The sequence below is a fragment of the Chlorocebus sabaeus genome, chromosome 25 (assembly GCF_047675955.1).
Source record: "Chlorocebus sabaeus isolate Y175 chromosome 25, mChlSab1.0.hap1, whole genome shotgun sequence".
Classification (NCBI taxonomy): Eukaryota; Metazoa; Chordata; class Mammalia; order Primates; family Cercopithecidae; genus Chlorocebus; species Chlorocebus sabaeus.
In genome coordinates this window covers 15,542,501-15,558,209 of record NC_132928.1, presented here as the reverse complement: position 1 = coordinate 15,558,209, position 15,709 = coordinate 15,542,501, and the positions used below count along the sequence as shown (strand labels likewise).

Here is a 15,709-nt window from a genome sequence, read left to right as displayed (position 1 = left end):
AACATGATGGCTTAATACATACCTTGAGAAATAAAGGAGTTTTAAAAATATCAGTGATAAAGTCATTCCATGGCTTCCTTTAAATTCTGAACTGGAATATCATGGAAGCGCTTGGAAAATGTTTTTAAGAGATTTAATTTATATTATGGTAATGCAATGGCACATTTTCTTATGTGGTAAATATATTTATGTAGATATCTTGTTTATGAAATGTGACAGTAATGAAGTGTTGTGTCAACCGGTTGTTATTATTTAATCATGCCTATAGCCTCCTTGGGTTATGGTTCCAGTGTATGCTACCACTATACTTTTATTTCTAAATTTAGGTCTAAACTATATGGAGAGATATATTTATTTGTGCCTATTAATATAATGCCTTGCCCTGGATTATATAATTTATCTTATTTTTCCCACTTGTTTTGTCCTATTTGTTATGTTTCAGCTGGACATTTTACAACAAGACCTAAAAGTATTTAACTTCTTTTAGCCCAAGACAGATACAAATCATTGTTTAATCTAAAAATGTTGACTGAAATAGAATTATAAATTAGTTTAGTTTGGTGAATATCAAGGGAGTTGTATCTTGTTCTTAACAGACTCCGCAAGCATTTCTTTCCACCTTAGGAAAAGCACAGCCCTCCTCTTGGCTCCAGCATGGGGCAGGGATGCAGCTGTTGATACCTAGGCTAGATGAGAGGAAGTGCAGTTGACGCAGAGGTAAATGGCAGTTGGAAGAGGAAGGATGCCTGGGGATGACCTTGTGCTCATCAGCGACACCAGTATGTCCTTTCCAAGCCTCTGTGGCAGAGGTACTCTTCCCATAGCAAGGATGGCAGGCAGAAAGTCTAGTTTGGGTGTTAAGGTGAACAGGGAGAGAAAAAATACTGCAAAAAGTTTGTTCAATGTGTTGATTGGAGATCCATGTGCTTTGCAGGTGATAGTCAAGAGAAAAGGATTTGCATGCAAATAGAAAAGATGTAAAATTTTAAAATAAGGGTAATAAGCTCTATTTTGGGGAAGCTGATAGACACACACAAAAAAGTCTTCCTTGTAACCGCCCCCCATGTAAGTGTTTCTGTGATTAACAGAGCTTTGAAATGATTCATCCTTTTTCTTATCTCAGCCTCTCCTTGTTCTTTCTGTCATCTGACAGCTAACCTAATTTATCAGATCTAATGTGTTTGTGTAGTATTTGTCACTGCATTTTTGTATTCCTGAAACCAATTTTATTATTAGTGTTTGAAAGGGTCTCAATCATTCTGAATTCAATTTTGAACCCAATGTTGAAGTTATTGAGAACTCCATCTCCATTCTAAGTTCAGGAAATTTTATCCTGAAGCATGCAAAAAGTATTTCATGCTCAAGCATACCTATATATATATATATATATATATATATATATATATATAGAGAGAGAGAGAGAGAGAGAGAGAGAGAGGTATCATTTTGCTTTCATGATGCCCTAAAGCAGGCTCTTTTAAAATGTTTTGTCTTTCTATAGAAACCAGGAGCAAAGATTGCGTGATGAAATCACTGTCGCTTAAAAAAATATACATATTGTTGCCATCTAAGCATTGAGCATTTTCTTGAATTTTACAGGTTATTTCATGCTGAAATTATGCCTATTTGCATGGATAGTCATTCTTTAAAGCTAGCCACAGATGCAGTCCTAGGGAGCACGTAGATGTTTTTACAGGTGAACCGAAAGAGATGGGAGCCGTTCCAGACACTCTGCACGCTGCCTTTGGCAATGGACCCTGTTATTGTGAAGATGTGCTCTGTTAAGCAAACGTGAAGTTTAATATTAGATAAACCCAATGTGAAAAAAATATTTTCATTTTCTTCATAAAATGTTATTTATAAACAAAAAGATATGACATCTTATATGTCTACAAAATTTGGGATTAGCATCACTAGTTAATAAGTTACACAATATGTCAAGTGCCTTTTATGAAATGCAAAAAGGATGTTCTCTTTTTATATTGTGTTTCCAAGAAACAATGGAAGTTCATATACAAAGAAATATACTCTTTCTTATACATTTGAGGGACATTATTTTCTGTCTTCTTTATAAATCTTCTTTCAGTGTTTTTTTTTTTTCCTTTAATTTGGCACAGGAAATAAGATTCACAAATCTTGTATGTTAAAGAGTTTCTTTGGGCATTTGACATATTATTTTGACAGATTTAAACAGAAGGAAACTAGTCCTGAAGATGCATTTATCTTTATCTAGGTCAATAATTTATTATTCCTCATATTGATTTCTAAAATGTGGTAACATCCTTGTTTTGCAGTGAATCTAACTTTGTAATAATTTGTCATTAAAAGGACATTATGAAAATGTATAAATATTCTTATAGTTACATTAAGATATATCAACAGATATCAGTTTCATGTATGATTTTACAAGTAAAAAATGCATAGCTAAGCTAAATAAGCAGACTTGTAAAATGACTATTGTGTGTTTATTTCAATGCTAAACTGACCATTTATGTTTGAAAGATGCTGCTGATAAGGGTGTTCTCCTTCTCATTTTATGTATGACAAAAATATTTTAAAATTCAAGAATAAAAGCTGTCTATTAAATATTTGCATTTATTTTAGAGTCCTTTTCCTTTAATAGCATTGAAATCACAATAATTGTAGTTCAGAAATGCAATTTTTCATGTGAATTTCACACAGCCTCAAAATGTAACCGTATTTCTTAAGTATAGAGCACTTTCATCTTCCTTATAATACGAATCTCAATGCCCAAAATTTAATCAATTGGTTGTCAGAGGCTGTGTTCTTATAATCTACTGTTTCTTCTGAAGATAAACAGTATCATTTTAGGCATTTGTGAAAGAGAATCATATTACTGGTGCTTAAGCAGTTTTTGCTTTATTTTTTTTTAATCTTAATCCATCTTAAACCAGTGGAGCAGAAATATTTAAAAATGTTTCATTTCAAGCAGAGTGCATAATAAATTGCAATAATTGTAATGTGCCATAAATCCCAGAGCCTATGCATTTTGCATTTGATTCAGGATTGAGGTCAGGAAATTTGGAGAAATTTAAAGAAAATGATTCATCAGTCCTTTTGTTCTGTTGGCCAGGGTCCCGGGATTCTTGAGCTGTGCCCAGCTGACGAGCTTTTGAAGATGGCACAATAACCGTCCAGTGATGCCTGACCATGACAGCACAGCCCTCTTAAGCCGGCAAACCAAGAGGAGAAGAGTTGACATTGGAGTGAAAAGGACGGTAGGGACAGCATCTGCATTTTTTGCTAAGGCAAGAGCAACATTTTTTAGTGCCATGAATCCCCAAGGTTCTGAGCAGGATGTTGAGTATTCAGTGGTGCAGCATGCAGATGGGGAAAAGTCAAATGTACTCCGCAAGCTGCTGAAGAGGGCGAACTCGTATGAAGATGCCATGATGCCTTTTCCAGGAGCAACCATAATTTCCCAGCTGTTGAAAAATAACATGAACAAAAATGGTGGCACGGAGCCCAGTTTCCAAGCCAGCGGTCTCTCTAGTACAGGCTCCGAAGTACATCAGGAGGATATATGCAGCAACTCTTCAAGAGACAGCCCCCCAGAGTGTCTTTCCCCTTTTGGCAGGCCTACTATGAGCCAGTTTGATATGGATCGCTTATGTGATGAGCACCTGAGAGCAAAGCGCGCCCGGGTTGAGAATATAATTCGGGGTATGAGCCATTCCCCCAGTGTGGCATTAAGGGGCAATGAAAATGAGAGAGAGATGGCCCCGCAGTCTGTGAGTCCCCGAGAAAGTTACAGAGAAAACAAACGCAAGCAAAAGCTTCCCCAGCAGCAGCAACAGAGTTTCCAGCAGCTGGTTTCAGCCCGAAAAGAACAGAAGCGAGAGGAGCGCCGACAGCTGAAACAGCAGCTGGAGGACATGCAGAAACAGCTGCGCCAGCTGCAGGAAAAGTTCTACCAAATCTATGACAGCACTGATTCGGAAAATGATGAAGATGGTAACCTGTCTGAAGACAGCATGCGCTCGGAGATCCTGGATGCCAGGGCCCAGGACTCTGTCGGAAGGTCAGATAATGAGATGTGTGAGCTAGACCCAGGACAGTTTATTGATCGAGCTCGAGCCCTGATCAGAGAGCAGGAAATGGCTGAAAACAAACCGAAGCGAGAAGGCAACAACAAAGAAAGAGACCATGGGCCAAACTCCTTACAACCGGAAGGCAAACATTTGGCTGAGACCTTGAAACAGGAACTGAACACTGCCATGTCTCAAGTTGTGGACACTGTGGTCAAAGTCTTTTCGGCCAAGCCCTCCCGCCAGGTTCCTCAGGTCTTCCCACCTCTCCAGATCCCCCAGGCCAGATTTGCAGTCAATGGGGAAAACCACAATTTCCACACCGCCAACCAGCGCCTGCAGTGCTTTGGCGACGTCATCATTCCGAACCCCCTGGACACCTTTGGCAATGTGCAGATGGCCAGTTCCACTGACCAGACAGAAGCACTGCCCCTGGTTGTCCGCAAAAACTCCTCTGACCAGTCTGCCTCCGGCCCTGCCGCTGGCGGCCACCACCAGCCCCTGCACCAGTCGCCTCTCTCGGCCACCACAGGCTTCACCACGTCCACCTTCCGCCACCCCTTCCCCCTTCCCTTGATGGCCTATCCATTTCAGAGCCCATTAGGTGCTCCCTCCGGCTCCTTCTCTGGAAAAGACAGAGCCTCTCCTGAATCCTTAGACTTAACTAGGGATACCACGAGTCTGAGGACCAAGATGTCATCTCACCACCTGAGCCACCACCCTTGTTCACCAGCACACCCGCCCAGCACCGCCGAAGGGCTCTCCTTGTCGCTCATAAAGTCCGAGTGCGGCGATCTTCAAGATATGTCTGAAATCTCACCTTATTCGGGAAGTGCAATATCCTTTTATTTTCCCCTCGTGAGAAAAACAAGCCAAAAAAGGTTTCCCAAAAGGTTAGGTTTACAGAATATCTAGAGTAATGTAGATTAGTATCTTCTTAAGAAGGCAACCTTTCGTATTATTCAAAGGAATAGGCTTTTATCAGCATGCGTATGGCATTCCTGATTGCAGAAAAGCTTAAAACTAAACCAACATCTTTGCAGCTTCCACAAGTTGTTCACTGCCTGGAGGAGCTCCTATTTAATATGTGCTTTCTCAGCAGTGTTTTTTTTTCTGCAATTCTTCCTGTATTATCTTCTTATCCCTCTCTTTAAAAAAAAAAAAAAGAGTAGATTCAGAGATGGGAAAACAATCTCTTTGTAAATACTGATTGAATTCTTTCAGATATTTTTTAAAGGTGGTAAGTTTTATAACACAATAGGGAGAAAAGTCAGTTTTCAGATCCCTAAGATCCCATAAGAAGAATTCTCAGTGTAAACCATCTGCAAGGCTTCTATTCGTTTAAGGATGTCCTGATGAAATCTTAGGAAGAGCACTTTGTAAGTGGGAGGTTGAGGAGGAAGAAAAATGGATGTGGGTGGGGACTTAGAGTCTCTCTTTCATCTTTAAGTGAGACTTTTTTTTTAAAGGAAATATACAGGTACTGATTTATTCAGACAGCATTGGTCTGTCTCTCTCGTTCACCCAAGGTCTGTTCTTTGGGTCTGGTGCAGCTGCCTCTATGCATGATTAACCTCTGTTCAGCCATACACAGAAATCTTTTGTCCCAACATACACAAAGCAAATTATTTTGGAAAGCGAGAGAGCACAATTAAATATATAACTCAGCTGTATTCGACTTAAAAATGGCTCTTTTTATGATTCTTTTAAATTCTGAAACTGACTTTTATGTAGAGATAACAGTTATATATTTTTTATTAGGCCTATCCTGAACTCCAGCTATTTTTGACTGAAGATTTTCTTTTTCCTCTCTGTATATTGGTTCTTTCTGTAAATTTTTAAAAATCTTGTTGTCGTTGGTCTTTTGGGGGTAGTAGAATAGTATCATTTGGGGGCAGGTGGAGGCATGTTTCTTATATAATAAATAACCAGATGGATATAAAATTTAGCAATTAAGTTGGCTGTGACTAAATTTAGGACTTTGAGCAATTGTCTTGATGACTAGAGATTGACATTTTCGCATCTAAGCCCACTCCAGAGGCTGCCACGTAAGTGCAAAGTCCCAGCTATGGGTGGAAATATGTTTTCCTGGTTAGTGGAGGTCATACTTCAAGCCAGCTCCCAGGATAGTAGTGCAGATTTCTGATAGGGTGAACTACTAGGGCCCCAATCATGAGACCTGCTTGGGCAGTTAAACATGGAGTCTCTCTTATACTGAGCAAGAAGAGAAGAACATTGTAACAGAAAGGGAAGAGAAAGATGTGGGAGATTTCTCCATGTAAATAGAAATGGAGTTTTAGCTTAGTTGTTGATTTCACTTTGACCTTTTGAAAATCTGAAATTCAATCCACCAGCCATGAATCAAAGCTGCACCAAGCACCATGCCTTATGTATTATAAGCAGGCAGTAAATATTGATCGAAATGATTGGAATATCGCTGTTGGTGATGAGAAAGGCAAAGTAAGAAGACACAATGGCTGGAATTTTTTTGTGCCCTTTGCAAAAAAAGCATCTTCAGAGGTTCATGTAAGGCTAATGTCTAGGGCTAAGACTCCATTGCACCCCAGAGATCTCTTAACTTCATTTTGAACCAAGTAGTAGTGATAGTGGGTTCTCTCTCTCTCTCTCTCACAGACACACGCACACAGAGTAAAGTGACATGCATGCCAATTTTGGTGAATATTTAAAGTTTTAACGCCAGGTTTCAAAACTCCTATAAGTCTACACTAAGCTCTTTAGTTCAAGATGCCAGTTTATGGTTTTTCTTTAAGTTAGACTTTTCATTATAACCAGATCATTATAATTATGGCTGTGCTTTATGTTTTTTAAAGGTTAGTCTTCTAGGAAAAAAATCTTTTAGAATGCTTTAAGTGTTGGCTATGTTCATTGTCTCAACCTCTCCAAATCCCCTGAGGAATTTTGAGGATTTGAATTGAAAGACGTTCCTTTTATTTTGATATGTATCAAAGGCTTTAAAGAAAATATAGTTGCTTCTTCTTCAGAAGAATGACTTCTCCTTTCTCCTGTCAACATAAGTTTCTGTCGAGCGCGGTGATTCTGTTGGGAAACACCCGTGTTCATATGAAATGTTAGCTGCTCACACCCAGAATTGTTTCTTTCATATAGCTAAATAATGTCAGCCTCTCGTGGCAATTAGTGATTACATTTTCCACCTTTTGGCCTTTTATGTTCCTATTCTTTTTCCCCTCTCTACTATTAATACATTGCACTTTTAACCATTTATCTCATTGGTATATTATTTCTTAGGAAGAGTAAAACAGGCAAACAACCTTTTCTATAGTTCCCACAATTCTGAAACCAGTGAGGATCTGTTGGTTTGTATAGATATTGGGCCCACTTTTCTCCTGTCTCTACCTCTGTATGGTGGTGTGTTCTTCCCTTGATTTAACTGATAGTGCATAGGCAACATTCTCAAGCTTTTACTTTGAAGAAATCTCTGGGAATCACAGTGAGTGATGTTTTACTTCAATTTTAGGGATACGGGGTCATATATGAACCTGTTGTACAGTTATTCCTTGAAAAGATCAATAGAAATGAGCAGAAATGCAATGAAGTGGTACCACTGTGATTGCTATTATTATGGGTTTTATTTTTAGTTCATGGCTTTCCAAACTGTTATACATAATTTAATTCTTCAGGAAAAATTCTCTCCCACTCCAAAAGGTACCATCTGTTTTTTGAACAAAGTAGCCAAGATAAGAACCATTAAGAACACCAGCTTATCAGATCAACCCATTCTATGCATATACATTCTATAGGACAGAACACACTACCTCATTATCCCATCTAGTAGAAGGGAAATAGTGAATGTGTGTGCAAGTTAAACTGAATTTCAGTGCACCTGCTCCAAGGGCTCATGTCTTGGATTTTTAAAATATGTTCAGCATCTTTGCAAATGAATCTGTTTAATCAAATATTAAGTTTTATTCAAATTCCAAAAGAAACAGTCAGCCAATTGCTTTTCTTCATGATGTTCCTTGTCATTCATCCTCTTTGCATCTCAAGAAAAATAGCCTTGTTTTGGCCCCAAACATTTGCATGCACCCAATTAAAGCACAAGAGGAGTAGTATAAGCCGTTAAGATGTGCAGGTGAAGAAATTGAGCCTATTCTCTGAAACAGCCGGCTTTTTCTACTCAACTTTTAGGGAGAATGCTAGAAAGACTTGAAGTTTAGAAAAGAAAATGGTTTAGTAATTTGAAATTAAAATTCAACCAGGAAACATAGATTAGAAATGAATTTCTGAAATTTGAAACAATCCACAGAAGTTGATCTTATACATTTTTAGAAGTCTTGTGGAGGCTATAGTACTTATATTAGCTAGAGTGAAACATGTAGATTAAAGACTAAAAGACTATGGGCTCCTAAACTGCCCACCTCCCCTGAAAAAAAATTCTAAAGTAAGTAAATTTTTAAAAAATTTCCATACACTACACATCCCTCCGATTATGGTGAACTTCCTAGTGGGAGTAACAATTTGCTCTATCACTATCATTATGTGAGAGAGTTTAGATCTTTCCTCCCTATTTTAGTTTCTAGGGGGAAAACTGCTTAGAAACTTAGCAAATTAGGGAATAAGGCAGAACTAAAATTCCTTAGGTTTCAAATGTTTTGGAAAATGTAAGTAGTCTCAACCCATTTGCTTGGAACTGCAGCACATACAATCTCTAGCTACAATCCGGAGTTTCGTTGGAAAAAGAGAATTTTCTTCCTCTGCTTTCACAGCCTATTATTCTCCCATTTGCCTTTTTGCTGCCTCCGCTGCTCCTCCCGTGGCTGCTGTTTAGGTAAGGTTATATTGTACTTGGTAAACAGACAACACTTAGATTCTCAGGTTGTTTGAACACTGCTTTAGGTTCAGCTGCAGTACCCTGCTTCTCTGATCTTTTATATTCCTGAGCAGATGTCTTTCATTAATTTATGGATTTATCATCTTTTCTTTTTTTTTCTTTTTTTTTTTTTTTTTTTTTTTTTTTTTACACCTGGCAGCTGTCTCAAGTTTCAGCAGTTATTGTCTATTTTGCATTACACATAGAATTGAATGTCATCTGTCTTCACAAAGCTATGGCTAAGAGAATTGAGGCACAGCCACATGAGCTGCTGGGACAGATCTTGTTTGCGTTCCATCCCCCCTCACCCCGCTCCCCTTTACCTCCTTAATATTTATTTGTGCTCATTTTCTTTCCTGGCCTTGAATGGAGCTTAGCTCGTGTTCAGTACAGCTGTATGTTTACTGAATCTATTCCATCATGAGTCATTGTGCGTGTGTAAGTATCCTGGAAACAGCTAGTGCTTTCTTGGAAGAACAGTTGCTTTTCAGCACAAGCACTTAAAAGGGAAATTAACCAATTGGTCAGTTCAGATTTATTTTGAGGAGAAAAAAAGGATTATCTAACTGTTGCCTTTTAAATGTTTCATTAGTTATTTTTAATAGTTTATTAGAAACATATATTTTATGGGAATTTTATCTTAATTACACAATAAGCAAGAGATAAAGATTAATTCTGTGTTCCATTTCAACTGATCAGTTCCAAGTATTACCAACAGGAAACATTTTAAAGCAAAAATGAACTTGAGAAATCCAAATTGGAATAATTTTTATTAGATAAAAAGCTCTAAATACTGATCAAAATAAAATGGATATTTTACTGTTTTTGAATAAAAAGAACAAAAACATCTTAGCATAATTTAGATGTATTAAGAGCTTCAGGAAGTTTTGGTAGCTCAGTGTTCATCTAAGAAACGCAGAAAAACGCTTTGTATTTTGTATGAAACCAAATTTTAAAAGATTTGCGACTTATAATTAAATGTATGATGTTGTCTTCATGTAGCCATCTGAAAGAAAAGATTAGAACCCAGATCTGAGAGTGTCTGTCAAAGTTTGGACTTGCCTAAAACTCTTATCACAAGGCAGTAGGAGACAGCTTGCAACTATTATTTCACTTATCCATTTGGACAGATGGTCCTGAAGTGTGCTGGGCTCCTTTAGTCTTCTGTATCAGTCTAATGGAGGTTACTGGAGGGCCTTTCAGCCCTCTCCTTGGCACAAGAAGTATGTCAGTCATAAATTATCGTCTTTGTAATCATTAAGAATCTCAAACAAAAACACAAGTTCAGTTAAGCTGCTTTGGCTTACACATATAAAATCAAAATTTATTTCTTTAGTGTTTATTTTCAGTTGAACAAAAAAAGAAAGAAAGAAAAAAACCTGCACTACTTAACTTTTCTATTTACAGACCAAGGTGATCTTTTTAAAATTGCATGGGATATTAAAGGGAATGTTAATTGAACAAATTCTCAGCAGAATATTTGGTTAAACACCCTGTTGTAAGTAGTCAAGAGCTTATCCATATTAATTTGATTATGCTTCTCTAGTAACTTTCCGGTTTCTCTCCATTCTTAAGATTAGTCATGCTAGACTTGATGAAGGTCATTTGGAAACCTTTACCTTTCCTAAATATCTGTGTTTATTTGACATTTTTGCCTCAGGTGTGAAATTTTTGTTGGGTAGTTGTATGTGTGTGTGTGTGTTTGCACACACGCACACTTTTTCTTTTTTTTTTTCTTATTTTTCCCAGACACTCTTTTAAGAGAAAATCCTTAGAGAAGCTTCTAGGAAGGACCCTTAATTGACCTTGTGGGGGACCACATTGATTTTCTCCACGTGCATCTTCATTTCTGATAAATTATAAAGCCATTAATTTGCTGAGGAAATGGCAGGGCCAGGCTGCGGCACAGATGTGACCAGAGCCATCCCAGCTCTGAGTCTGCTGAGGAGTGCCAAGAATCTGGGGGAGAATCAGGAAGCCTGGATTGTTATGGTTAGCCTCACATTCTCTTGGGAACTGTTTTAGTTGCTGCTGTTTACAGATCTAAAAGGTAATGATGTTTCCAGATAAATAGGCCTTCTTATTTTGGGTAAGTGGCCATTTATTGATCTGCTAACCCACATGTATTGATTTGTTAGCCCCAACTACTGCGTCATTCTCAAAGGAGTTAACTATAAATCCAAGACAGGCAAATTGTATTTGGTTTTGGACTGTTGCTTTCACAAAAGCAGCAGCCCCCTCCCTGTCCTCTCCATGCCAAAACTACTCTTCCCAAGTTTTAGCTATTATTTAAAAGGAAGCAATTAAAAGGATATAATAAGATAAAAAGCAAGTGAGTCAAGATGCTCCATTAGATTAACACTGAAAGGTAAAATGTGAAACTTGCATAACAGTGTTCAAAATAATGCATTTTATATTTTCATGTACATTAGTAGAATAATTTGCTCTAAACTGCAGAGTGTGGAGAAAAGAACAAACAGAACTGTAATTGCAAGGAAGAAAAAAAAACCTCTTATGACAAGAGTTGTGCAGTACATGTTGGGTGCATTTGTCTCCTTAGCAACAAGTGAATGTATAGATAGCCTACCAACCTAAAGCAAGGAAAATACTTTGCCATCTTCCCCCTAAAGTAGCCAAGATTCTGCAACTCAATTGTACACCTCATCATTGCATGTGGCAACCTCTGACAGGCGACGGTCACTGAACAAACGGCAGCAAGTTAGCAATAGATCCATAGCCAGTGTCATATACCTTCCAGCACTCCCACGGCAGCTTGGTGGACCTCCAGACTCTATGGAGGTGGGGACTGGAGGGAGGGAGGGAGGTGGGAGTCCTTGTGCTTACAGAAGTTCTTTTCCTTAACCAATTGCTTCCTACATGCAGGAAGGATTGTCACCCAATCACCTGAAAAAAGCAAAGCTCATGTTTTTTTATACCCGTTATCCCAGCTCCAATATGCTGAAGACCTACTTCTCCGATGTAAAGGTAGGGACTTTTTTTATTCTTAATTGTTTAATTTTCTATGCATGTGGCAGTAATTTGAACTCCCGGAAGTTAATGGAGACAAATGTGGAATTGGTTTATTCCTACACCTGTGTTATAATTGATTTAATGCACTTGTCCTTTTGTCTAAAGGTGTGTTAAGCAAAGATGCCACTTGTGTATTGAGACTGAAAGACTGGTGTTAATAAGTTGCAGGGGTTTCCAATGTAGTCTGAAAAACTTAGCCTCTGTCTTTATATGTTTGAGTAGCTTCTTTGAAGAAATTTCAGCTGGTAATGGATGGATGTGCTTTAGAGAATGTTTTTCCCTCCCCTCAGCAACAGTAAACTGTTTCTGTTTTTGTTTCTGTTGGTTTCCCCATATTTGTGCTTATGAAAGCAAACTCTAGCACCTCTTTTTCCCCCTGTCGAAAAGGAGCGTACATTGAAATTCTCTATGCAGTAGCTGCTTAAAAACAAAAGTGATGATTGTCTCTTATTTACAACTTAATTTGTTGTTGATGTAGAGTACACTGAGCATAAGGAGAATGAATAAAGTGACAGATTCAGGACACATTATTCAAATGAGGATATGAAAGCTGTCGGCCTACAGCTGCAGCCTCCCTCATTCTACAGAATATTGGGACCTCCTGGTTCTCTGTGTGTGTATGCATGTGTGTGTGTGCGTATGTGTGTCTGTGTCTGTGTGTGGGTTTTAAGTAATTGTTTGCATCAACTTGATGTTGTGTTAATCATCTGTAACTTTTTAAAACATAGATTGGGTTTTGATGATGATAATGACACACATGGTATCATTATCCCAGGAACTTGATAAACACTACATTAGCTGAGATTAGTTTATTAGGGGTGGGTGTTTTTCCCCACCCCTCCTCTGCCCACCCCCATATGTACAAGTTCTTCTTTCTGCCATGGAGAACTCACAAGCTGCCAAAACACGCTTGCTCTTCCACCGCTCCCTGCGCGCAGCTCATTTTCTGCTTGATGCCCAAGTGGCTTCATTGGCCCCATTTTGCAGGCCAACTCATTTCAGTTTCCTTCACTGATGTTTTATTTGGCCTTATAAGAAAAGTTCTGTTTTCCCTCCTGTTTGCTTTTGAATTGTGTATCAACTTCAGCCTTTTATCTTTCTCCTTCCCTGGCTGTGCTCCTTAAGTGGAAGGCCTGTTTTCTCCTCATTCGGCGCCAAAAACTGGGCAAGATGGGGAGGCAGGGAAAGTCCATCGTGTAAATGTCTGGTTAAGACTAAGTAAGCACAAACCAGGCTGAGTGACACAGAGGCCAGGAAAAGGGTTTGGACTTTGTGGAGGACAATCTAGAGTATACAAATTGAAGGCAATTTGTCACCTGGTTGAGGACTGACCAGCTTCTAGAGTCTGGCAGAACCTGGTAAATTTTGTCTTCCAGGGAATCCTCCCAACATTGTAGTTCTAAGAGGGGATATGGAGGACAGGGAGAAAAGGGTTATTGTGTGCACATATATGTGTGTATGTGTCTGTGTGTGCAGATGTCCATGTTACTCATTCCTTTTAGGGCAATGATCTGCAGTGTTGTGAAATAATAATGACAATGCCTTGTATTCTTTGTATAGCACTTTTCACCCAGAAGGAGGCCAAAGAGCTTTACCAACTGCACACATAGGTATCACTCACCCACCATGGAAACACAGCCACCCGGAGGGTGGGAAACAGTAGCCATTCTGAGCCAACAACACTACCCAACAGTAGATGTCAATATTAGAAACATTCACTTTTTTGAGAGTTCATGCATATGGGCATGTGTGTGGTATATGGTGGCAAGAAAAGTGGGGAAGATTATTGATCTGTAGCTTTATAAATACCATGCAATACAAACCAACAAGAAACTGTTCCCATTCCTCTAGAATGCCCCTAGCAATTCAGCTTTGCAAATGACCACTGACTCTGTGTAGATAGCAACAGAATACCTGGGTGAATATTTTATTTTCAAAAGCACTAATATTCAGATTGTTGATTCTATTCATACCTTATCCATACTGGAAGAGAAGGCTGTTAAAGTATATGTGAGTCTGGTTACATACCAATCATCGACTCTAATGGAGGGGAAATAGTAGGACATATCAGGCAAAGCAGAAAATCACTGAAGGTCACTTCCCTTTTATTTTTGGAAGGAATTATACATTTTTAACTTTCCTAATTATGTTTTTTCTTTGGTTAGTAATAAATGAATTTGTATTCCTTGAGGTTACACTGGTGAGAGTAGAAAGTCATGCATAGAAAGGGAAAGGTAGTCCAGGCAACGTGGTCCAGAGACTTTCCAGAAAACAATGGCAGAGCATTCTGGGATTTCTTCAATATTAAGGATAATCGCTAATTTGAATATTGACAATGTATACACACACATATGTGCATGTGCATGAATTCACAATACACATATACACATATCTATAGCTAGACATTGATATACAGATAGACAAGTATGTCTATTTGCAAGGCTGAAAGAAATAGATATTTCCTTATATATGAATACGCAATCCAAATCTTTATTTTGGCCAGGATTCAAGAAATCACTAGAGAAATTGGGGAAGAGAACTTAGGATCTTCTCAGAAATGAAACCCTGCATCATTTATCTGGACAAGACATATGCATGTATCTATGGACCACGTAATGCTTATTATAATGACACGAGTCTCTACTTGGTCATGACCACATTCATCTAGGAGAAAATTCCTAACTTTAGTAAAATGTACTCTTTCAAATAATATAATTATTTTATTCAATTTTTTTTTTTTGAGACGGAATTTCACTCTTGTCACCCAGGCTGGAGTGCAATGGTGCAATCTCAGCTCACTGCAACCTCCGCCTCCTGGGTTCAAGCGATTCTCCCGCCTCAGCCTCCCAAGAAGCTGGGATTACAGGCGCATGCCACTGTGCCTGGCTAATTTTTGTATTTTTTTAGTAGAGATGGGGTTGCACCATGTTGGCCAGGCTTGTCTCGAACTCCTGACCTCAAATGATATGCCTGCCTTGGTCTCCCAAAGTGCTGGGATTACAGACATGAGCCACCGTGCTCAACCCTCAAATTTTATTTAGTGATCATAAGTTAATTTTGCAAGCAAAAAAAACAAAAAACAAACAAAAAAAAAAAACAGGAGAAAAAACATTAGCAGAACATATCTTGTTTCCTGAACACAGTATAACATAATTGTCCATCAAAGCCACACCTGGATGATAGAGCTAGATGGGGTAAATCCTCTGACTTGCTGTAGAAGGTGAGTCAGGCCAAAGTGGTGCCCACTCCTTCGTATTTCTCCTTAGCAATGGATACAGTGCTTAACTCTCCACAAATGACTTCCACCTGGGTAAGAGGTAAATGTTTTTCAATTACCTTGGAACGAAAGAGGTACAGGGAAATCATACAATTCAGAGATGCTGGCATGGCGAGAGTTCTTCTTCTACAGGGGTGATGTATATGAAGGATGAAACCAGGGTCGACCTAGTTTAACTCCTAGAGTAAGAATCTAAACAAAGTTCTATGTTCTCGCAGAGAGCCAACTTAATTCCCTCATAATGACATTTAGCCAAACAAAAAGCTCAGCTCATCGGGGCTACAAATCCTTTGAGAAGGACAAGTGGACAAATGTGAGAGAGCTGCCAGGGATCGATGGGCCGCACCAGCAACCCGTTCACTACTGGGTGCTGATTTTAACGTACAAACTAATAACTCTTAGACCACTAAGTACAACAGATTCAGTGTCATTTTAGCTTTGAAGAACAGACGCTCACAGCTTTTCAAGCCGGCAGTGTTAAATGATGTATCTCATTCCCTCCAC

General features: G+C 38.7%; 1 protein-coding gene across 1 annotated transcript in view; it reads left to right on the top strand.

Moving 5' to 3' along the window:
- Positions 1-15,709, top strand: part of PROX1 (prospero homeobox 1) — a 53,491-nt gene that overhangs the window by 5,521 nt on the left and 32,261 nt on the right. Inside the window, exons 2-3 of the mRNA XM_073011510.1 lie at positions 3,095-4,888; positions 11,778-11,883. Coding sequence (XP_072867611.1) covers positions 3,162-4,888; positions 11,778-11,883 — 1,833 coding nt within the window. The 5' untranslated portion in view covers positions 3,095-3,161. The remainder of the gene's footprint in view (positions 1-3,094; positions 4,889-11,777; positions 11,884-15,709) is intronic.